Raw genomic sequence first — 24,381 nt, 5'->3', positions numbered from 1 at the left:
GGGCTTGTTTCACAGCCTCACAAAGACACACAAAGTCCAGTTTGAGGAAGTGGGAGCGCTGGTTGGAATCCGGTTTGTGCCCATGTGGATAAGGATGGTGTCGGCCTCCGGACGGGATCGTATTCTGCCAGGAAACTTGTCTAAAATGTCCCAGAGCGTCGGGCCGGGAAAAGACAGAGCGTACGCCTCCTTTATTGTGAAATTCCTCACCATGGTAACTGAACACATCAGCTGGTCTGCAGCAGGTTATGTTCAGAGTTTGAGGCTCAAATTGGCTCAAAGTGTCCCATTTTCACTGATTGTTTTCCCGACGACATGCTTCAAGTGTGATATGGATCCTCTGCTGAAGGAATCTGCTTTCTATCCACAACCTGTTGATCCGTATCTGACTAACAGCAGCGCAGGAAGCCCTGCAGTTATAGAGAAACTGTCTGAGTCGCATTGTTGCTGCACTTTACCTGCAACTGCTGATGAAGAAAAAGTCTCAATGTGTTTGTGTTTGGTCCTAATCTGCTGCCAAGTCTGTTTGACACTGCTGGATTTCCAGCTGATAGATGACAGATTAGAAACTGATCAGTCTATTGATCACACAATATTCCATCAATAGAATTGATTTGACTTTGATTTGTGTAACAAAGTGATTTCCACGTCTCCTTCATGATGTGACAGTGTCAGAGCTGAATGCACTTGTAGAGTATCATGTTTTTATGGCTCACATTTAAAGTGTTCCAGCTCTAATGTACAGCTGTCATATTAGAAATAGAAGCAGCTCTGATTTTAGTGCTCAAATAAATCTATGAAGTTATGAATTCACACATGAACAGTTTTCTGCAGCGTTCCTCTCGGCCTTATTTGCAGCTCCACTCTTGTTTTTGCTCTAATAATTATTTCTCTCCATGAGCTGTTTCTCTGCCTGAAGGAGGCGCCACTCCATCGCTTCATTTAGTGCAGAACAAGAGTCACATGATGCTGCTCTGTCAACACCAATCACACTTTGTACAGCTCATGTTGTGTTTGTTGTCCTCTCAGTCTGTCAGGTGGAGGTGGAGGAGGGGGTGGAGTCTGTCCAGCTGCCCTTCAAAACCACACAAAACCTGCCTGAAGATGCTGAAGTGGAGTGGATATGTAAAGAACCTGAATACAGGAAGGTCCACATGTATGAGAACGGCTCTGACCAGCCTGAAGAACAGCACCAGGTTTACAGAGACCGAACGAAGATGAATGAAGACCTGCTGAAAACCGGAGACCTCAGTCTGACCCTGAAATACCCCACAGAGAGAGACAGTGGGATATATGTGTGTGAAGCGAGGAGGAACGGACGGATTAGATATAAAACTGTGCAGCTTAAAGTCAAAGGTTTGTTTGTTTGATTATTTATGTGTGTGTGTTTTTTTTCTGACTGTCTTGTGTCTCCTCTGCAGGGAGAGTTCAGGTCCAGGATTTTAATTACTATTTTATTTTATATTTTATTTTTTAACTTAATTCAATGTATCATTTTTTGTCATGCCATGTGAAGCAGCACTTTGTTTTCAGCTGGGAGTTGACTGAAAGTGATATATAGTTAAATTGCTTGCTTCTAGATTTATGTCCTTGCTCTGATCTGCTCCTGTAGTTCAACTTTCTCTACAATTTTTATAACCTGCTGCTGTCCTTACAGCTCATGTTGTGTTTGTTGTCCTCTCAGTCTGTCAGGTGGAGGTGGAGGAGGGGGCGGAGTCTGTCCAGCTGCCCTTCAAAACCACACAAAACCTGCCTGAAGATGCTAAAGTGGAGTGGGTACGCTATGAACCTGAATACAGGAAGGTCCACGTGTATAAGAACGGCTCTGACCAGCCTGAAGAACAGCACCAGGTTTACAGAGACCGAACGAAGATGAATGAAGACCTGCTGAAAACTGGAGACCTCAGTCTGACCCTGAAACACCCCACGGAGAAAGACAGTGGGATATATGTGTGTGAAGCGAGGAGGAACGGACGGATTAGATATAAAACTGTGCTGCTGAAAGTCAAAGGTTTGTTTGTTTGATTATTTATGTGTGTGTGTGTGTGTGTGTGTGTGTGTGTGTGTGTGTGTGTGTGTGTGTGTGTGTGTGTGTGTGTCTCACTGTCTTGTGTCTCCTCTGCAGTGAGAGTTCAGGATCAAACAGGGGACATCAGGAACAGAAGCAGCTCCATTGATCCGACTCCTCTGATGGCTGATCAATCAGTTTGATCTGTGTGTTCTTTGATTATTGATCAGTGATGTCAGAGTGGAGTCAGTGTGATGTTGTTGTTGTGTGTTTGAGACTTTTAGTGTCCATGAAGGTCTCTGCTGCCGTAGATCCTCTGAACTGTGACAGAGGTCTCACTCTGGAGGAAACTCTCAGCACTTTCCAGCAGCTCCTCCATCATGGAGGACGTTCCCTCACTGTAACAGGTGGAGGAGAGAGGAGAGGAAGCACAGGTGGATCCTCTGAGGAAGAGGAGCGTTCCTACAAACCACATGATCACATGACCAGAGGGGCGTGGCCTTCAGTGGTAGTAATAAAGGAACAGTCCACATGTTCTACTTTGAAGGCTCATCTCCAACAAAGCAGACCTGTGATCACTTTAACTCAGTATGATGATGGTTTGGATTTGTCTTTGTTTCTCTGGATTTTTTCTGGAGGTTTTCTGCTGTAAATGGAGCCGTGTTGTATTTTCTTTAGAACAAAGCTGAGCACAGTGAGGATCAGATTTGAAAAATGATCACAGGACTGAGACAAACAATGAGAACAGATGAAGTTAGTTTGGACTTCCTGGTGCTGACTCTGACTGAGGTGATGTTTCACAGAGCTGAGTGGACACTAACAGTTTCTGTGTCCTTGATGGATCTTTCTCATCCTTTCAACATCTCTGCTGGACATAATCAGGAGTCTGAGTCAGCACATCCTCACTGCAGGTGTGAAGAAGGAAACCTCACATACAAAATGATGTAAATGTAAAAAAAAGGTTTTGACAAAGCTTAAAAACTTATGTTTGCATGAAAAGTGGGAACTAGCACTAGACATGAGGCTGATCAAGCAGTTCCTGGATGCTGTTCAGTGCCCACCCTAAGGTCCAGTTTTTTTTAACTAAAGATTTAATTTGTTGCTTTTCAAAAAATCTATTCTTGATAATCCCGTATTGTATAACTAACCTGTTGAATGGAGTAAAGTCTGTTCCTTCAAATATATGTTCCAGGTATTCCTTTACAACTCCAATCTGAGAAGTTTTTCCAGCTGTGTGTATGTTTGCATGCAATTACTGAAGACAGTCATTTTTAGAAACTCCCACCATGCTGTCAGAGATTTATTATTGCACAGTGCCTGTTCTATATCCAGCCAGGGCTCATCATAGAAGATATGTTTTAACCATCTGGAGATACTCGTAGACTTTTAATTCATTTGAAAGCCTGATGCTTAGCCTTGTCCACCCCAGCTGTAAAACTCAGAAACCAGTCTTACTTGTTATCATCTATCGTCCACCTGGGCCTTACACAGAGTTTCTCTCTGATTTCTCAGACTTTTCATCTGATTTAGTGCTCAGCTCAGATAAAATAATTATTGTGGGTGATTTTAACATCCATGTAGATGCTAAAAATGACAGCCTCAACACGGCATTTAATCTGTTATTAGACTCAATTGGCTTCTCCCAAAATGTAAAAGAACCCACCCACCACTTTAATCACACTCTAGATCTTGTTTTAACATATGGCATAGAAACTGAACATTTAACAGTGTTTCCTGAAAACCCTCTGCTGTCTGATCATTTCCTGATAACATTCACATTTACAATAATTGCTTACACAGCGGTGGAGAGTAGACTTTATCACAGTAGATGTCTTTCTGAAAGCGCTGTAACTAAGTTTAAGAATATAATCCACCCACTGTTATCATCTTCAATGCCCTGTACCAACATAGAGCAGAGCAGCTACCTGAACGCTACTCCAACAGAGGTCGATTATCTTGTTAATAATTTTACCTCCTCACTACGTACGACTCTGGATACTGTAGCTCCTGTGAAAACTAAGGCCTCAAATCAGAAGTACCTGACTCCGTGGTATAATTCTCAAACACGTAGCCTAAAGCAGATAACTCGTAAGCTGGAGAGGAAATGGCGTGTAGAAGATCATCATTTTGTCATGACTGTGGCAGCAGTTGTGTGGTTTTAGTGAAGGAGGACCACAGCTGAACCTAATTAGTCAAGACAAGGAAGTAAAACAGAATACGCTAACATGAGACGGGACCTTCAAAGGAAAACAGGAACTTCACGAACACAAACTCAGGGACACAAACAGAGCACAAGGGGAGGACACAGGAAATCAAAACCAGAATAAACTAGAACATGAGATAATAATAATACCAAACACAACACATTGGGTCAAACAGCCAGGGTTTCGGGTGAGCTCATTGTGAAACCTGGCCCCACCCTATCATGTGATTTCCTGAGGTCAGAGGGCCCAGGATGTGAGTGGGCGTTAAGGCGTCTGGGAAGGATCTCAAAACTGGTTTATAGATGGCAGACAGTTGGTGTCGTAAACCACCGCGTCTGTTCAAAGATGGTCGCTCACAGTGGACGTAAATGGCCTCTTTCACTCCTCTTTCAAACCATCTGTCCTCTCTGTCCAAAATGTGAACATTGGCTTCCTCAAAGAGTGACCTTTGACCTTTAGATGCAGATGGACTGCCGAGTCTTGTCCTGTGGAGGTGGCTCTTCTATGTTGTGCCATGCGCTTGTGAAGTGGCTGTTTGGTCTCTCCGATGTAGAGGTCTGGGCATTCCTCGCTGCACAGTACAGCATACACCACATTGTTCAGTTTGTGTTTTGGAGTTTTGTCTTTAGGGTGAACCAGTTTCTGTCTGAGTGTGTTGCTGGGTCTGAAGTACACTGGGATGTCGTGTTTGGAGAAAACTCTCCTGAGTTTCTCTGATACACCGGCTACATAGGGGATGACAATGTTGTTGCGTCTGTCTTTCTTATCCTCCCTCGCTGGTGTCTGATCTTCTTTTCTGTGCATCTTTGCTGACTTTATAAACGCCCAATTAGGATAACCACATGTTTTGAGTGCTTCCTTTACATGTGTGTGTGTTCCTTCTTTTTCCCTTCAGGCTTAGAGGGAACATTTTCTGCCCGGTGGTGTGTGTGTTTACCGGAAGCCCACACACACGGACCAGTACCTCCTCTTTGACTCTCATCACCCTCTGGAACACAAACTTGGAGTAATTAGGACCCTACACCACCGAGCAGAACATGTTCCCTCTAAGCTTGAAGGAAAAAGAAGGAACAATTACTCATATTATTATACTAATACTTTTTTCTTTTTATTTAATTATTTATTCATTTTTATTATTTTACACACACACGCACGCACGCACGCACACACACACACACACACACACACACACACACACACACACACACACACACACACACACACACACACACACCACCACCACCACCACCACCACCACCACCACCACCACCATCTATACAGCTTCTAAACTTACTGTCAATTTTGCGAAACTAAAACTGTAATAAGCTTCAGCTTCAGGTTACATTAATATTAGTCCCGTGGATCAACCACGTGTTCCTGAAAGCAGCCCGCTGTCTGCAGTTTCTGTGCTCCCTGCTGCTTCTCTCTCACTTTCATGTTGAAAGTTCTGCAGGAAGATTGTATTTAAATAAAAAAAAAATATTTTGAAGGCTCTGACAGGAAGTTGTGAGGTGTCTCTGTGTAACTTAAGAGGAGGAAACTTTGTTCAGTGCGTCAGCGGTGCTGTGATCGAGCTGTGTGCGCCTGTTTGTCAGAGTTAACGGGACTTTCAGCGGAGAGGAAGATGCTGCTGTGGCTCGTACTGCAGGTCCTCGGTAAGAAAGCACACACGCAGACTGACACAGCACAGTGTGTGACACGAGCTGACTGCATGAGGCCCCTCTGTGTAGTGACTGTGGTCCTTACATGCGGGCTTCATGCGGGGCGGGTCTCACAGTGACAGCTGAGCTCATGATCCTGATATCTGCGCGTGTGTGTTTAAAAAGTGCGTCAGTGCTCGTGTCCGTGTGATTCACGGCAGAAATAAAGGTAGTTTGTATAAAAACTGAAAGCTAGTCTCACATTATTAAAACCCCCGTTTACCATAGAAAGCACTTTAATGTGTCAAAAATTTAATTTGACAATAACGCCACGTGCACGATCATCCTTGTTCAAGTTCACTTATTAATATAAAGTTAGAACAATCCAAAAACAACAAATAGACATTTTTCTGTTTTTTTTTATTCACCACCAGATGTTACTGTGTCTGTTTATATATTTTTAATGCTCAGCCTTGGAATAACTTGTGTCCTGAATGCTCCCCCCACCACCCAGCCCATGGAAATCCCCCTGAACAGGTCCCCCCACTGTTCCTCTGGTCACATGACTTACTTTCATATGTCTCCACCCTGTGACTGTTACTGTATAAACTGTTATCTTTGTACATTTGGTGTTTGTTCCATGTCAGGAGGAGAACAAATGTAAGAACTAGGAAATATTAATGTATTATAGTATATATATATTTTAAATTTAAGAACTTCATGAAATCAATATTGTTATTAAAGGCTTTAGGATTATTACAATTGTCAAACTGTTTATAACGGCTCTTGTTATGGTTGGTATTTTTATTTAATAGGTGTGAGAAACTGTCAACCTTTTAAAGGTTTTTAATTTGCTGAATTTAAAGAATAATTTGGGACATGAGATTTTATTGAGTTTATGTAAATGAGAACCTTTTTTCTTTTCTAAGCCCGACCCATGAAAACAAATCACAATGCAGGTTCCCTTTGGTTTAGTATGCAAGTTTTCACTGTTATATCCTGTCCACTCTGTTACCTGTGTGTTTAGGTGTGTGTTGTTGTTTTTGTTCAAAATAAAATTTTATAAATATCCCTTATATATCTCTATGGTTTACTGAAGGGAGTAAATTTACAAAAAATAATATTTAAAAAAATAGATCACATTTATTTTTAATCAAAAATACATACAAATTAAAAAAATACACCCTTCTTCAAAATAGATGACGCCTTTGTTTATTAACACTTGTTTATTAACACGTTCTTCAATTGCAGAGTAAAGTCAAGGACATATTAGATCTTAGAAAATGTAAATATGAAAGTGACTCCAGATTAAAAACACTTCCTAACACAGACTAGTCTCTGAACGTTTCACCTTCATGTTTTTCAGACATACATCAAAGTTTTCTTTGACATCTTTGATGTTTTTTAAACATCCTTTCAGTTAGTCTTTGTTGGATGGGAAGATGTTTGAGTACTTAACATAAAACGTGGCTTCTGAAACCACTTTGCCCATTATGAGAACCACTGGAAAAATCCACCACATACAGGTGATTAGTGTTTTTTGTTGTGTGTGCTTGTGTCTCCTTCTAGTTTCCCAGCATGCCCTGGCTGTGGTGGTGGAGGTGTATGAGGGGGAAACATCTGTCCTGTTGCCGTGCCAGGACACAGGTGTTACACTTAAGAACCGTACAGTGCTGTGGACTCGCAATGATCTCGACCCCAAATCTGTCCACCTGAGACGAGAGGAAACAGATGATGTAACAGGAAAAAATCAGCGTTACATCGGACGCACATCAATGAGGCCTGATGCTCTGGACACTTTAGACTTCAGCCTCACTTTGAAAAACCCCCAACCAACAGACAGCGGCATCTACACCTGCTCCATCCTAAATGAAAGGGAGGAACTAAAACTGACAGACATACAGCTGCATGTCAAAGGTAAGAAACAAACAAACACAAAAACCCATCACCTTCTGTGATGACAAGTCAAAGATCAGTAGTGTGGACACAAGTAACATTTTCTAGATGTAACCAGTTTGCAAACATCAAAATGAAGCAGAAGAAAATAAAATCTTACTGGTACAATTTTTGTTATTTCTACTAAATCTGGATGATTTGATTCAGAAGGTTTTACATCCTGTATACGCAGGAAAACCTGCAGCTCACAGGCCTAATAGAGACCGATATACAACATGTAACAGAGGATGTCTTTTTAAGAAAAATGAACCTGACCTCCAGAACTATGAATGACAGGATGATAAAGTGCTGCCAGCTGTTCTTATCAGGTTGTCTAATAGGAACAGATGGCTTATCCAAAAGAATCCACTACCAATCATGTAGCATAATCATAATGTGAGTGTGGTGTGTGGTAAGAGGGTGTTATACATGGGCCAACATGAGAAATTAGCGACGCTCCCTTAATGACCTTTTGTGGCACATCTGGAGGAAAGGCAGCTAATTTTGAATGTTGTGGATCCAAGACTTGGCACAGCCTCCATCTATGATGGTCCAGGAGCTCCGTTTCTGGGTAGATGACCTGAACATACCTGCATCAGGCTGCCACATCAACAACATGTGGGGAGTGATTGAATCAGCATCAGCTACGTTTCAGGGGAGATAACCAGGGGCTTGGAGGTGGTGATGCCCTCTACCATGCTGAGTAACGTCCTAAAGACTTCTTCAGTGACATGCTACGAGCTGAGAATGGTGTAGAGCTGATTTGATGGAACAAATCTCCTGTGCCCATGAACCACCGTGTGGAGCATACAGAGGGTTGAAATGGAGATGAAGCTGCTGGCTGACCAACTGTTTTCAGAGCAGGGCTGGACCTGCCAGAGTCCAACCAAGTTGTGACAGCTGGTCCTCTTCATGGATCCAGATGTACAGGCTCCACGGGAGTCAGGAAATGTGGGTAATCAGAGCCAATCAGCAACAACGGTTGAGCTTGACGAACAACCCATCTGACCAATCATCCAGGATGAAATGTCTCTAACTTTAATTAGACACAACATGTTCTGTTGCTTGTTAGTGATTACTAAAGGTAGCACTGTGAAGACCTGGGACACTTTTGAGATAACAACCTATTCTGATAGTTTTATGCTGACCAGAGATTTTAAGTTGATACTAAAAACATAACATATATCCAAAAACTTTACCTCTGATAGAGTGAAATCTGGATATGTAAAGTCCACAGATCAGTGTGGCCATTCCCTCATACAGCTGGTAATTTGTAAATAATCACCTTTGGATTAGTTTGAATTGCCCAGTTTAGTTACCATTTAAAACAAAAAGAGAGAATTATGATATTTATATATTATTAATATGTATTTTTAATGGTAGCAGAGATCAGAGCACATCAGTTCTGTCTTTACCATGAGCATGGCTGCTGCTTCTGATATTATGGTTCATTTTCCTCTTAGACCAGCAGGAGGAGGTGAAGGTGGAGGAAGGATCAGACTCTGTCATCCTGCCCTGCAAAACAAAACCTGACCTGCCTGAAAAGGCCACAGTGGAGTGGACTCGCCCCGACCGAGAACTCACTATGGTCCATTTGTATGTAAACAGAAGTGACCATCCTAAAAATTTAGACAACCTTTACTGTGGTCGCGCAAAGATGAACAAAGACCTGCTGAGAACTGGAGACCTCAGTCTGACCCTGAAACACCCCACAGAGATAGACAGTGGAGGATACATCTGCACCATCTACAGGGACAAAGACATCCTGAGACAGAAAGTAGTGCTGCAGGTCAAAGGTCAGAGATGTGGAAAAACACTAGGGGTCAGTGCAGGAGATTGAGGTCAAGGTTCAACAGTCATGTTGATGTTGTTTCATGTTTCTCCACAGAACCATCTCCAGGAACACATCAGGACCATGATGGAGACACACTGTAACACTTGTGTCTCCATCATGCTCCAAAACGTTGTTGCTTTGACTCTCGTCTGCGGGTGTTTATCAAGATGAAGGAATCCAGAAGAAGTGTAATTATAACAATTTTCAAGAACATCAGTGACGTGCAGATTGTTTGCAATATTTGGTTAAATGTGCCTTAGTGAGTTGCACTTCAATGAAAAGTACTCATATGAATGGGGATTGAAATTTTTACTCAATAAGACAAAGATGATGTTTTTTATAAGGAAAAGGTAGAAAATGAGGTCAGGCACAAGTTACAAGATCAAGTTAAATGTTACACAATTTAAACAATTCAAGTTTGTGGTTTGAAACAATGACGTGGATAATACATTTTAGTAAGGTGTTAAATATGAGATGGTTAATATGAGCAGCAGACAGGAATTCTCTCAGAGCTCTGTAGACTGTGTTGATCAGATGAGTGTTGGACCATAGATGTGTACTATATAATTCAGCAGCAGACAGTAGCTTCACATTAATGGAAAAGAAGAGCAAAGATAGTTTTAACTTTAAACTCACATATGATGCAGGCATACATTGGTTAATTTTTTAAAGTTTTGTCCAAATCTATAAATAAAAGAATACATGTGATCAAACCAGGTCAGCATTCATTGTTCCAGAGTTTCATGTTAAAGCAGGAAAAGGGTTAAAGATGAATGTTCAGTATACACAGGTCACAGTACTGTTAGCTGCTCAGTGGGTAGAAAATATGAGACCGTTAATTGACTGATAATAATACTTTATTCATCCCGAGGGAAATTGGGTTAAGGCTGCCAGCCGTGCCAGCGCCATCTTACCCTTCCGACCACACATACATTACACAAACATCACATGGGGTTGACAGGTCAGAGAGGTATACAACAGAAAATGCACAACATGAGGAAAGACGAGGAGAAAAAAATAACTCCCCCCAGACTGAGCTCCAACAGGGAGATCAGGGGGGTGAGTGTAGGTCTGCGTCAGTGTACATGTGTATGTGTGCATGTGTTTCGTGCTCAACCGAGAGAAAGTGTCCCTTCACCCGGTTAAGCAAAAGTCAACAATCTTCTGCGGGCGGCCTTGAATGAGGGGGAAGAGAGTCACAACAAAAAGTCTTATTATCTAAAGAAGAGTTTCGTTATTTCCGTCAGCTTTTGCCTTGAGCATCCAGCTGGTGCCAAGGGGGCCGCATGAGATGAAGATGGTAGTTGTTTTGATTAATGCAAACAAACTGCATCCAATTTTACAGTTGGTGTAATGTCCGTCACTGGTCACCAGGTCTCTCAATTCCTGTTGTTCTTCTTCAAGATCTTATCCATAATGTGTTCCAAAAACACAGTCTGAGTGCTCACAGCCCATCGTCTATCATGTCGGCCAGCCTTGTGGGATTTTGAACAGCTGTAGCCGCTTCTTGTTCTTCAATAAGCCTGGTCTGAGCCAGAACTCTGTTACCGTAGTTCTGAATTGGTAGATGTCGTTCAATGTCCTCCATCAAGAGTGTCGCCAGACACACGAAGCAACCGACCATCGAGTATCCGGCAGCAAACGTCTCCTCAGGACAATCGGGCTCTCCCAATTCCAGGAGGGTGTCAGTTTCGTTAAGGGACCAGTTGATCAAATCCATAATTCTTCTTTAGGTTTTTAGAGAACAAGTCTGGGAGACTCTCTTAGGGTTAGAGAATAAGCGAGACTATACAAAAGACATGAGAAGCCAAGCAGTTTTAAATTTCTGTCAATGTCAGGCTCTCTATCCTGTTCCTTCTGCTGTGGTCTACTTCCATCCTTCAGTTTTATCTGCACCTCTGAAAACCTGCTGCTGTCTATGTTTGTTGTTCTTTCAGTTATTCCGGTGAAGGTGGAGGTGGAGGAGGGGGTGGAGTCTGTCCAGCTGCCCTTCAAAACCACAAAAAACCGGTCGGGGGAAATTCAAGTGATATGGGAACGTTATGAGCCGTTCCAGAAGGCTCACGTGTTTACAAACGGCCCAAACCAATATGAAGAACAGCACGAGGTTTACAGAGACCGAACTGTGATGAACAAAGACCTGCTGGAAACTGGAGACTTCAGTCTGACCCTGAAACAGCCCACAGAGAGAGACAGTGGAGAGTACAAGTGTTTGGTCTGGAGGAAGGGAACCTTCATCAGAAAGAAAACTGTGAAGCTCAAAGTCAAAGGTTGGTTTGTCTGTTTGTTTGTTGGCTTGTGCGATTGTGTCTGACTGTCTCGTGTCTCCTCTGCAGGTCCAGGATCAAACAGGGGACATCAGGACCAGAAGCTGCTTCAGTGATCAGACTCTGAGTTTTACCCTCACCACTCTGCCTTTTTGTTCATTTAGTGGGTTTAATGTCACAGTGTGATAATACAGGAACACATTTCACTTTTAAGTCCAGTCCTGTCCTCAGTCTGTCTCTGCTGTGTGCACAGTCCTTCACTGTGTGTGATCAGCTATTGTTCCATGTTCCATATTCCTCATCTGTGTCTCACCATCTTTACAGTCTGTGCTGTCCAACTTTTTTAAGCCATTTTTGGGCTTTTTCTGCACTTTAATTAAACACTTTTAAATAAAGGTTTTACTTCACTTTACTTCACTTCACTTATCTTTTGGTTTTCTGAACATTTTTCTTGTCATTTGCATTATGTTGCACGCATAGATTAGTGTTACCTTTGTGTTTATTTTGGGGTTTTGTTTGTTGTGATTTTAAGCCTTGTGTGTATTTGACTTTTGCAAGTTAAAATGAAGAAAATATTTTGGTATTAAGAAAAAGTCCCAAAGTAATTGTTGCGATTGCAACAGAAGGTTGTTATTTTTACATTGTGATGGAAATGGAGAGTGGAACCAACTAAGTGGAACCAGTGGGCTGTGAGGTGTTGCACCTGGGACTTGTTAAGGGTCCGAAATTGAGGACGAGAGTAAAACAACGATGGTCCAGAAGAGGTCGGTCAAACAATTGATTTTAATGAATACACGCAGCGTGGGGAGGTTCAAACTGCAAAACATCAGTTGTAAATCTCCAACCAAAAATACACTTCAGATTGCTTTTATAACATCAGGGTATTATAACGCCCCCTCTTGCGTTTACAAGCACATAATTTGCATCTTAAGAACATTGTTTGCCTCTTTTACAGATAATGATCAATTCTAAGAGATAAATGCAGACACAGAAGTTCCCCTTTCTGGCATCCTTTTCCAAATATGGTGATGAGGTCCCCATGGACTTGTCCTCCTTCCGTCACCTGTTGTCAAGCAAACTCTAGTGCAATATGTGTTGCTGAATACACTCAGGCCTTTGCTCAGCTACTATTTTACTGTAACAATATACTCAGCATATAAGCTTTTAAGATTATAGATTTAACTCAACGATTTAAAGTGGTTGTAACTGCACCTGTAATAAACATGTTAATATGTGATTATGATAACCCCTGTAATACAAATTATAACATAATGCCAACAACTTCAACAAATGCTTTGATGAAATGATAATTCATGCAATGATAAAGATGATGGTTATGTAAAATAATCCCTGTAATTCTACAATTCCCTCTCTTGACGTCTCTTTCAGAGACGTCACCACACCGTCTTCTTGTGTCACTCTTCGACCCACTCTGTCACCTCTAGATCCATTAATGGCATCATGGGCACCGAAACCACCATTCCCACGTCCACTGCCTTCACTCTGACCCTCTCTAGCCATCCCCTGACTCAGCAAATCAGACAATAACCTCATGTCATCTAGGTGGTCCAGTAATAAAACGCCAGCTCCCACTTGAAAACACTTCATGCTTAAGTGGTCTCTGCTCCTCTTCTGGGTCCCTCTCTAGTGGAAATCTTCTCCTGTAAAGGATAGAAAACACTTTCTCCCTACCACGGCTTCCCTACCTTATGTCCATCAATTGTTCTCTTTATTCAAACCTGATTCAACCTAATATTACTCAAAACATGATCCGGTTTTTGACTTTTATTTTTATATATTATTCAACATTACTCATCATTTGTAAAACTCTTAAAGCGCTGCTTTCACATCTCTGCATATGTTTCCGGTTGCTCCCTTATCTGATCATCAACATCCTGTGCACAAAACTGTCGCTGCTGCAAGTGCCTTAACTCTCATCTAAAGTCACCTATCACAAGAAAAATCATCATAAGCGCCTATTCTACTAAAGGATCAAAAAGAAACAATCACTTTAATCAACTAAGTTCAAGCATACAATCAATTACTCCTGAATAAATTTCATCCTCGTTAAAAGCTCCTTAAAAACAACTTCTATGTGTTAACCAATGTTCCCTCTAATTTTTCATGTGTCTGAGCGAACACACAAACTCCCTGAGCGATCCCTTGGACCACTGTGAGCGACATCAGACGTGTGCACTGTGGTCACGCCAGCATCGAATCCATCCAAGTTACATGGTTTATTAAAATAATCAAATTACAGCGTTTACATTTATGTTAGACTACTTTTAAACTTCTTTAGCCAATTTACAATGAAAATGTAAACAAAAATCTAGCCATTGGCCTGTGTAGTATGTTAACACTATTGGAAGTAAAAATAACTTGAACTCCAATTTCGAAAACACAACTTTCTTTCTTTTCTTTTTTTTTTTAAATAAAGCTCTGACTTGTATTATGAGTCTGTGGTCTGGGAGAGAGTCCTGTAACTCTCTGTCTGCAAAATACAGTATATAATGACCAATGCTGGGCAATTAATTATATAGTTACTCCTCAAAAAAGTAACTCAGTTTGGCAAACAACAAAGTTTTTTGCAGCTATTTTTTTTAAATGCAGCCAAGGCATTTTTAAATAAACATCTCAAACTATTTACAGAACAATCAGCTGTTCTGCATCAAATTTGATGCCACACAAATTATTTGTGCCACACAAAATAATAATTTCTGTCCACTATGAGATAAAGGAGAACAACAGCCTGATACCTGCAGGCCTGACAACAGGAGATGTATCACTCCTGTAACACCTGTAACATTCAGCAGTCGCCTCATTGTTCTGACACACACAACAAAACTATTGACTACACTACACACTAACTACACAAGATTTGCGATAAACGTCTCAAATCTCTCACATCTCAAAGCACCGCCGTCACTCCTAAAACTTCCCCCCGTTTCTTAACAACTAGATGCCACGTTGCCATATCATTTTTTGATTGGTCGACATGGTACTTTTTTGGACGAATAGGAAAGAGAGAGGGGGGTGGGGGTTTGTTTTTGCTCACAGGTGGAGAGTGCTTTCGTGCCTTTTTTCTTATAAAACGCAGTTTTTACCGTTTCTTCCCGCAGTAAATATAAACAACGATAGTATTCAGGAAGAAAACCAAACATTGCAAATATTTTTTATCATAACTCTGGTTTTACGTGGCCTATCAACACAATTTAAAAACTGGTATAAAGTCCACACTTTTTCCATCAATTGCTCGTCTGTCCTGCTCACATCTCCAATGGTTGTACACGTTGTCATTAACGTGGCTTCACTCCACATCAGCCACACCGTTTTGCTAGCTAAAACAACGGTGTCGGCACATAAGGACGCTGTCATAGCCTGTCAACAACGTTGATTGGCTGCGTATATACGAATGTGAATCCCATTATTGGCTGGACTATGGGATAAGGTGGCATCGTTCTAATCCCACACGGGAGCAGCCAGTCACTTACTGACTAACACTGCAAAACAGAATTGTTAAAGTATTAATTTTAATTTCAATTCAGGTTAGATTTTTTTTTTGTGCGCAACGCAGATTTTCTGTGAGCAGAGACCGTGCCAGCAGTGCGCAATTGCGCACGTGCGCAGCTTAGAGGGAAGATAGGTGTTAACCCTAACTTCATTTCATTTTTTTTTTAAAAACCCTCATTTCCTGTGTTATTTCGATTCTTGGTATAACATTTTATCTCATTTTGCTGCTCTTAATGTAATGATACATTCTAATTTATACTTTATCAGACTTGACCAAAATATATAAGCTTTCTCCCTTTGCTTCTGTTTTAAACAAAAAACTTGGTCACTTCAACAAGCATTTGTTATTCTGTAACTGCATTTTATATAATAAGACTAATCTGGGGCTGCATGTGTTATCTCAATCTTTTACATGTCACACAGTTTAGTTACAAACGAAACTCCTGTTCAGTTCCTCTTTTCTGTCACTTGTTATTAGGCCAGCTCAAATTCAGATAAAAGCTAAAGGAATTTCAGGCCCTTGGCCTCAAATCAATACTGTCATGTGTGTTTATGGACTCTATATGTCTGTAAGCGTGCCAATCTACTGTGAGAATAACTCAGGTCATTCTCACAGTAGATTGGCTAATCATAGCGCTAACCAAAGGCTCTTGACCCTCAAGAGACGACTTTCTGAGCCACAACTCCTTTAAAGGCACAGAATGCAATGTGTATGAAATCATTTCTATGTATATAATCTTCAATGCTATTCCTTTGGGTCAGTGACACTTTTAACATCCTCATACAAAGCTCTCCTCTACCCTAGAAATAAATCTATGTAATATGTGTATGTGTAAGCCTGCATTATAACTAGTGATGGGATTTCCGGCTCTTTTTAGAGAACCGGCTCTTTCGGCTCGGCTCACTAAAAAGAGCCGGCTCTTTCGGCTCCGAACCGGCTCTTCAGGTTGTTTTGTTGCTTTAATTAATTTATTATTACAATAATATAAAATTATGCACAAAAGGAATTACTAATGTAAAAAAAGTGGTTTTATTTATATATGTTTATATATAAATATATACAGTGGCCCCTAGAGACACGTACAAACTCCAAAAAGCACGTACAAATTCTAAAACACATTTCTAGCGTTAACTGAACTTCCAAAACAGAGCTACCTAGATCACTTAAATTACACAATTGAAAGCATATGTGTATTGTTTGTGTATTTATACACAAGCACTCATATATATTTAAATAATTAAAAAAAAAAAGTTCATTTACCTCTTACTACCACACACCGGTCGTTGGTACTTGCTGGCTTGTGTAGCCTCTAGGTAACAGAAGCTCAACACTGCGCCTAGCATTCTGGAGCAGTTCTGTTGTCTTTTGTACATGTTTTGGGTTTTTACGTGCTTCTGAGGCTACGTCCACACGTACACGGATATTTTTGAAAACAGAGCTTTTCCGTTTTCGTTTTAAAAAATAATCCCGTCCACATGTAAATGCAGAAATGAAGGAAAACGCTGCTAGGAGCATGCCAAAGCAACAGGTGCCGATATATTCCTAAACGTGTAGAAATGTTGGCCAATCAGAAGTCTAGAAGCCTCCGTGGGAAATAGTAAACAAAGATGGGGCATAGAAGCAGAACCGAGTCGTATATGTGGAGGGACAGTAACTGTGTGTGTATATGTAAGCATTTAAACACTGCACAGAGTACAATTAACAGTAACAGTATTGTAGAAATTCATTTCACCGAAAACAAAACGTGGCGCACAGTGTGACGTCAAAAAAGGCGCACATCTTTGACGCTGCGTTTTCTCCGTTTTCCTCGTCCACACGTAAATGCAAAAACTGAGTTTTCAAAAATATCCACCCTGACAGGCATTTTTAGAAATCTCCGTTTTCAAAAATACCCGGGTACGTGTGGATGTAGCCTGAGTTTTTATGTGTTTTGGAGTTTTTACGTGCTTCTGAGTTTTTACGTGTTTTGGAGTATGTAAGTGCTTCAGGGTTTGTACGTGTTTTGAAGTTTGTACATGCTGCTTTGTCTCTAGGGGCCACCGTAAATATACTTTTATTTAGTCACTCCACATAAAATGTAATAAATAAATCATATAATACAAAAACCAACTAGTCACTGTTCAACTTTTAACTATTTAAATTTTCAGCTTTTCCTTTTAAACAAATTTAAAATGAAACAACACAAAACACTGCAAACCACAACACAATTAAATATAAATTAAGATATGAAAAAGAAGACGCATATTCTCTGTCATATGGGCCTGCATGAATAAACTTTCTGAATCCTTTATCATCTGCAACTGAAAATAGTTGTGGATGATTACTATACCTTTCTAATGTGACGTTGTTGTTAGTGATGTTCGATTCGTGAACGAATCGTTCAATACTCGAGAATCACTTTACTGACTCGTGAATCATGATTCACAAGCGCAACTGAGTCACTGACTCATCCCTGTTGCTGTTAGCAAACTAATTCCATTAGTAGAAATATATCTAGCTTATAATTAAAATTGTGGGGAAATAAACAACAGCCAGTTTATTAACAAAAACATTCCTGCTCTGAACTGGAAGAAAAAACCCTGAGTAGAAGCTCACATCAAGACAATAGCTCCTCGGTTCACAGTAGCATCGCTCAGCTAGCATGCTAACAGCGCATTTGAGGTACTCACCCCCTCCCTCGCTGTGCTGAATCATAGCGTAAGGCGAATCACTCACCCCCTCCCTCCTGGCTCACAGCTCAAACGAGTTGAACGACTCACTGACTCACCCCCTCCCTTCCTGTTAAGAATCACTCACTGATTCACCCCCTCCCTCCTGGCTCACAGCTTCTTCTTCTTCTTCTTCTTCTTGGTTGGCAACCAATGTTAAGGCACTTCATCGCCCCCTGGCTCACAGCTCAGTGGACATTTAGATGAGAAAATATATATTTGACACATTTAAGGAAAATACAAATAAAATAAAATAAAAATAAATAAATGTTCCCTTTAGATTTTTTTTTGCTCTTTTTTGCTCTAAAAAAATAGTTGTTTTCTTTTACAATCATTCATCTTAGCAGTAGGATTTACATTAAAAGATAAACAAATTAATTTTGAGTGAAAATATACATTTTTGCACTCTCTGGTCAACTGACTCAAATGACTCAAATGACTCAAGAAACCCGATTCACTTTGGTGAGTGACTCATTAAAACTCGATTCAGTAAAAAGAATCAAATTTACCATCACTAGTTGTTGTCCCTGGCTCTCTTTCTCTCTCTCTCCCTCCCGCTCTGTTCCTCTGCTACTGCGGCTGTAACTACCGCCCCTCCCCCCTCTGCCCAGCGCAAAGCACAAGGCTCGCGTGCTGAGTGAAGCGGGAAAAAAAGTGCGAGAGAGAGAGAGGGTGAGAGAAAGAAAAAAAAAAAAAACACGGCTCGCGATAAGGAGCCGGCGCGCTTCGTTCACTTCAAAGATTCGGCTCTAAGAGCCATTTCGTTCGCGAACGACCCATCACTAATTATAACCACTTATTCTAGAAATCAAAAAGAAATCAAACATTTTCTACTCCTAAAATCTTCGCTAGTTTTCCCCAAAGCATATCTTTTATTCAAAAATGTCCCACAATTTCCCTTTAAATTTGGTGTACAGCTTCTTATGAACACAGCATTTTACCTTCTACACCGAATTCAGTTCATTTTACTTTAAAAATAACTTTATTTAAAAATAACAATTTCTGCCTCAATACTGCCATATCTAAATTATCAAAAAACCCAAAATAAATGTCATTAAATGATCCTAAAACTTATTTCAATTTATTTCAATCCTATTTCAATCCCCCCTTTTTTATTTGGACTTCACCTGTGTGTCCAAATAAAACTCAAAAAACTCAAAATGCGTCACCCGGGCTTGAGAAATTAAAGGGAAAAACAACAAAAGGTTAGTCATCTCATCTGTCCAAGCACCTCAGCAATCCTCCTCTCCGGTATTTTGCTCCAGCCCTGAAAACCTGTGCTTAAGGAATAAAATCAATTTAATCATCATGTCAAATCTTCTCAAACTCCTTGCTCCATGCAAAAGTCTGGATCCTTGGAATTTCCTGGAAACAAAACCTGTACTTTACATTTCATACTCAACTCTCCCCCTTTATGATCCAATTTGTGTCATAACAAAAACTAAACTTAAAACAGAACGGTCATCAATCATGTGTTTCTTCAGTTAATGGTAACATGAGTTATATCAAAAATGTTTCCCTTTTAACATTTAGCATTTTATAATGTAATAACATAATCCAACCCCAGTAAATAAAACAAAAATTCCCTCCAAGCAAACATCAGCCTCCCCAGAATTAAGTCTTCCACTCCTCCTGTTTGTCAACATTTTATTCATCCCCACCTTGGTCCAGTCACACACTCACTCACATGCATTCACACATCATATTTCCAATATTCGAGACTCCCACACGAATAATCAGATTCTCCACATCAGCAAAATGAGATCATTCATTTGTTTTATTTTGTTTTCTCTTTTTTAGAAAATAGTTCTTTATGCTTTTGTCTGGATTGGCTCGCTACAATCCTTTTAGACAGAGACTCACAGCCAATCAGGTCCCCACAGGTAGCCTTCCTCAGCCAGTTATAATCTGGAAAGCCCACCTTACGTTTGTTTTCCCAAGAATTTTGTCAGCGCTGTTAGTTCACTCTCTTCCAGGCCTGCTTCAGAACAAAAATGAGAAAAAGAGAGCTGATTATTAGCTCATCAAAACACAAAACAGAATCACCTGTCAGGTTTTTTTTTTTCTTTCTAAGTGCACTGTTACAAAACCAATGGGCCCCCTTAGACATGTCCATGTTTATTAAAACTCCCTCTATTAAAATGAAAACAACAACCTCAAAAAATCTTAAACAATCTTAAATTTCACCCATTCAATGCACTGAAAACCTCGTCAAAGCTGCACCGTTTTACACACAACCATGTCTCAGGCTCAGACTCAGCCTAAGATATAAACCCATTACAACAACGTATCATCACTAAATTATAAATTTCCTGTCCAACTCTGCACCTCTGAACAGTCCTGCCCACCATAATCACTTATCCTGTTACTTTACCATTATATTTGTCGCCCAATAATCCTCCTCAGTCACTGCTCTGTTTCCTCAACTGAAAGTCTCAGTCACACACGCACACAGGAAGTGTCTTCGTCACCACTCACTCGAGCTAATTTGCATACTGAGTCATATCTCCACAAGTAAACTTGGCAAGAGAAATACATGTTTAAACCTTATCACATTATTCAATTATTTTCATTTTCTTTCTATACTAATCACTTGCTTTGATCAATCAGTGCAAGAGCACTCCTAAGTCACCCTTTTAAACTACTTTAATCACTTCTCTTTTGGTTTTGTTTTTTTCCATAACTCACTCCCTTGTCATACAGCTTCTTTTGAGTTATTCCTCAACTCTATTTTATCCAAGTGTGTTTTAAGTGTATTTTCTTCAACATTCACACCATTTTAACACTCATGAAATTAGCAAGCTGATTTAATTACATATGTTTGTGTTCTTAGCCAGGTTTTAATCACTATCTATGCATTCATCTTCATGAGCTTATCTCTGTAAGGTTAGTGCATTTTCTGTTTGTATGTGTGATTTTTATAAATGTTTCTTTGTGATCTTTGTGATCTTGTAAATGTTTCTTTTGCAGTGTTTCAGACTCCTTTTGACAGGGTGTGTTTTCTCTCTTTGGCTCATCACTGGTCATTGTTAATGACATTTCCCCTCCGCCTGTGCCCAGCGGCTTTACCCTTGAAGTCCTGTCTCCTCCAGTGAGTCCAAGCTCACTTAGGGACTTAGGGAACAGTCGTGACTGTGCCTGCCTTAGGTTGTCCCAGGGTTTTGAGGTGGGATCTTACCCGTCATGGGCTATCCAGCCTTCCATGCTCACCTGATACGGGGGCCAACTGGGCAAGGGTGTTATCAGGTCTAGGGGACACACTGGTTCTGGAAATTAAAGGAGTGTAAACTGCTTTCTTTATTTCATGTGTCTATTAAACTTTCCAACAATAATTTCACATGTAACAGTTTGTGTACGTGCGTTTTCAATTCATTAATGTAATTGTTAGTTCATGTATTTATTTCTTTCGGTCTGTCTCTTTTCTAAAACCTGTAATTAATATAATTTTATTACTTTTTCTTAAAACATGCATTCGCTTCATCTTCTTAGAATTTAACTCGTCTGTCTATTTCTCTGGGTGCTCCCCTGACATCATCAGTCACACACACAGCAGCACAGTATTTTCTGTTTCTCTTTCCTGTTTCTACAGATTAATCAAACACTTGTTTTTTCATATTTACAGTCTACAAACCCTCTTTAGTTTTACTAAGTCTTGGTCTAAAAACAATACACGCTCTTCTCACACACACACTTTTAAATATACTAAATTTTTGCATTTGTCAGTTTTTGTGACATCATTCACACCAGACTTTCATAATCGTCTCACACACACTGCCTTTTCTCTCAAACTTCCACTTTTTCACTCATTCTACTATAAACCTCCCTAGCGTTATTATTATTTATTTACTATTTGGTACAAATCACACAGAGTCACTCAAATCAAATACTGACAGCATTCACACAGTTAAAATCACTCAAAATACGCTTTCCTAAGAGTATTTTACAGGCATGCTTTTCAAACTCAGAAGGAGCAAATGAAATAAGAACAATTGAAACCTCTAATCATTCTCACAGCACACACATAACTGGAAAAATAAAACACCACAGCCTTTATTTCTGAAAACAAGTTGCTATTGAAAGTAATATTTTAGTCTTCGGTATATACAGTGCACTCAATATATATATATATATATATGTATATATATCAAAACTCAGTCAATTACTATACATCCACTACAGCAACTCAGAACTTTATTTATTTATGTCCTCTAATAAACACAAATGGCGTCTTAAACACACGCATTCAACTTTCTATGCAGCATTATTTGTGAAACCAACCGTGGTTTAACCCGTTCACAGCTTGCTAATTTGCATTTTATTGCTTTCTAGGACATTCTAGTCTTTTCATGTTACAGCGTCTGTCACCAGCTCACTAGCTGTATTCAGACCTCCCGTTTGACACCCACAAACACACACTCCCCCTAAAAACCCACAAAAACTATCCCTAAAAACACACACAAAAACCCTTAAGAAACTTCATTCATTTATTTATTATTATTTTAAACCCTTAAGATGTTGTGCTGTGTTTCCTCTGTGCCCGCTGCAACCTATATTAACATAAAGCCAAAATGTAAACAAGTCTGTCAAATCTAACTACTTATATATTATCGGACTAAAAGAAAAACCACTTACAATCTTCTAAAGTCCTCCTCTGCCCAACAAAAGTCAAATGACTTACACCTATATTTATCACTCAAAGTCAACAACAATACATTAGAAACACCAAATGTAACTGTGTATATTATCTCAAACTAAAACAAAACCCATCTCAAAATCCTAAAACATCTTACTTGGACACACCAAAAGAGACATCACTTACAGACATATTTATTAATGAAATTATATCAAAGTCAATTTCAGTTTTCGGACCCCAAATAACGGTCCTAAGTATCAACAGTTTATGTATTCTATCTCAAAACCCAGCAAAAAGTCATACAGTCATGGCAAGAAATAAAAACTTTACTTGCAGTATTGTAATAAACAAAACCAGCGTCTTAAATACAGGCATTCAGCAATGTGTAACAGTCTCTATAAACTTCCTAAAACTCTAGGGACCTCTCAGCTGCCTTATTTGCATTTTCACACAGACACACACAGTCTAAAAATAATACCAGCCTGACTCACAGACTCCTCTCACACCAAACCTCTTACTTTATATTACAAATACGTCTTATAATTACAACTGCAGAGATTTTAGGCCTGACATTTTAACACCTAAATGATTTCGACAAATTTAAGTTAATGGTCCAACCGATAAAGTCCAACTTTTTTGTAATCAATTAAGCAGTATCTGTCCAACAGTTTCTGCCCCGATTTCTAAGATCCCTAACTCAATTTAAAAGTGTCCAACACCCAAGGTCCAACCTTTGCTGCCCAAAAAAGCGCAGATACCGTTCCAAACGGTCAAGTGATCCAATCACTAGTTATTCTGGAGTGCCCCAAGTTCCACAGTGACCAACTGACTATCCCTCGTAGAGGACGAAGGCACGCGTCCGCACCCTCGGCAAGCGTTACCTCTGGACAATGCGCTTCTAAGCAGTCCAACTGCCGTTCTACAAAAATTTGCCTTCATTTTAAAACAACCATCACAATTTCACATGAAGTATATGACCGAAGCCGGTCCAACCGTCTCACCAATTAAAAAATGACCAATTACCTATTATACTAAACTCACTTAACAGTCCAACTGTTTTAAATTCTGTTAGCAGTCCAACTGCTTTAACTTCACTTAGTACTGTCACTTTCAACGTTTCATTACCATTACTTCAACTCTCATGAGATTTTCACCAAAATCAAAACAGACATTTACCAGTAATTTCAGTGAGTAGACTTTAATTTTCAATGTCCAATTTGGCACAATTTGGAAAATTCAACAGGTAGTGCCTTACCTTTGAATAAGCCGGCTTATGTCCACTCACTTCGACCACTGACTCGTGTCTGCCCGTTCGAGCGCCTCGGACCCTCTCGGTCTCAATCTCCAACTCTCTCCCCCCTCAACCACAGGCCAATGCACCAAATGTTAAGGGTCCGAAATTGAGGACGAGAGTAAAACAACGATGGTCCAGAAGAGGTCGGTCAAACAATTGATTTTAATGAATACACGCAGCGTGGAGAGGTTCAAACTGCAAAACATCAGTTGTAAATCTCCAACCAAAAATAGACTTCAGATTGCTTTTATAACATCAGGGTATTATAACGCCCCCTCTTGCGTTTACAAGCACATAATTTGCATCTTAAGAACATTGTTTGCCTCTTTTACAGATAATGATCAATT

General features: G+C 40.0%; 2 protein-coding genes across 4 annotated transcripts in view; both read left to right on the top strand.

Moving 5' to 3' along the window:
- The window catches only part of LOC134624282 (uncharacterized), a 143,094-nt gene that overhangs the window by 26,813 nt on the left and 91,900 nt on the right, over window positions 1-24,381 (top strand). The gene's annotated exons all lie outside the window — the stretch shown is intronic.
- On the top strand, window positions 456-12,295 carry LOC134624287 (butyrophilin-like protein 2). Its single transcript, XM_063469256.2, has 5 exons — window positions 456-1,356; window positions 1,685-2,011; window positions 7,422-7,769; window positions 11,559-11,891; window positions 11,958-12,295. The coding sequence occupies exons 1-5, from the start codon at window positions 1,155-1,157 to the stop codon at window positions 12,002-12,004; spliced, it is 1,257 nt and encodes a 418-aa protein (XP_063325326.1). The 5' UTR covers window positions 456-1,154; the 3' UTR covers window positions 12,005-12,295.

The sequence above is a fragment of the Pelmatolapia mariae genome, linkage group LG3_W, assembly GCF_036321145.2.
Source record: "Pelmatolapia mariae isolate MD_Pm_ZW linkage group LG3_W, Pm_UMD_F_2, whole genome shotgun sequence".
NCBI classification, from domain to species: Eukaryota; Metazoa; Chordata; class Actinopteri; order Cichliformes; family Cichlidae; genus Pelmatolapia; species Pelmatolapia mariae.
This window is presented reverse-complemented; position numbering and strand designations above follow the sequence as displayed.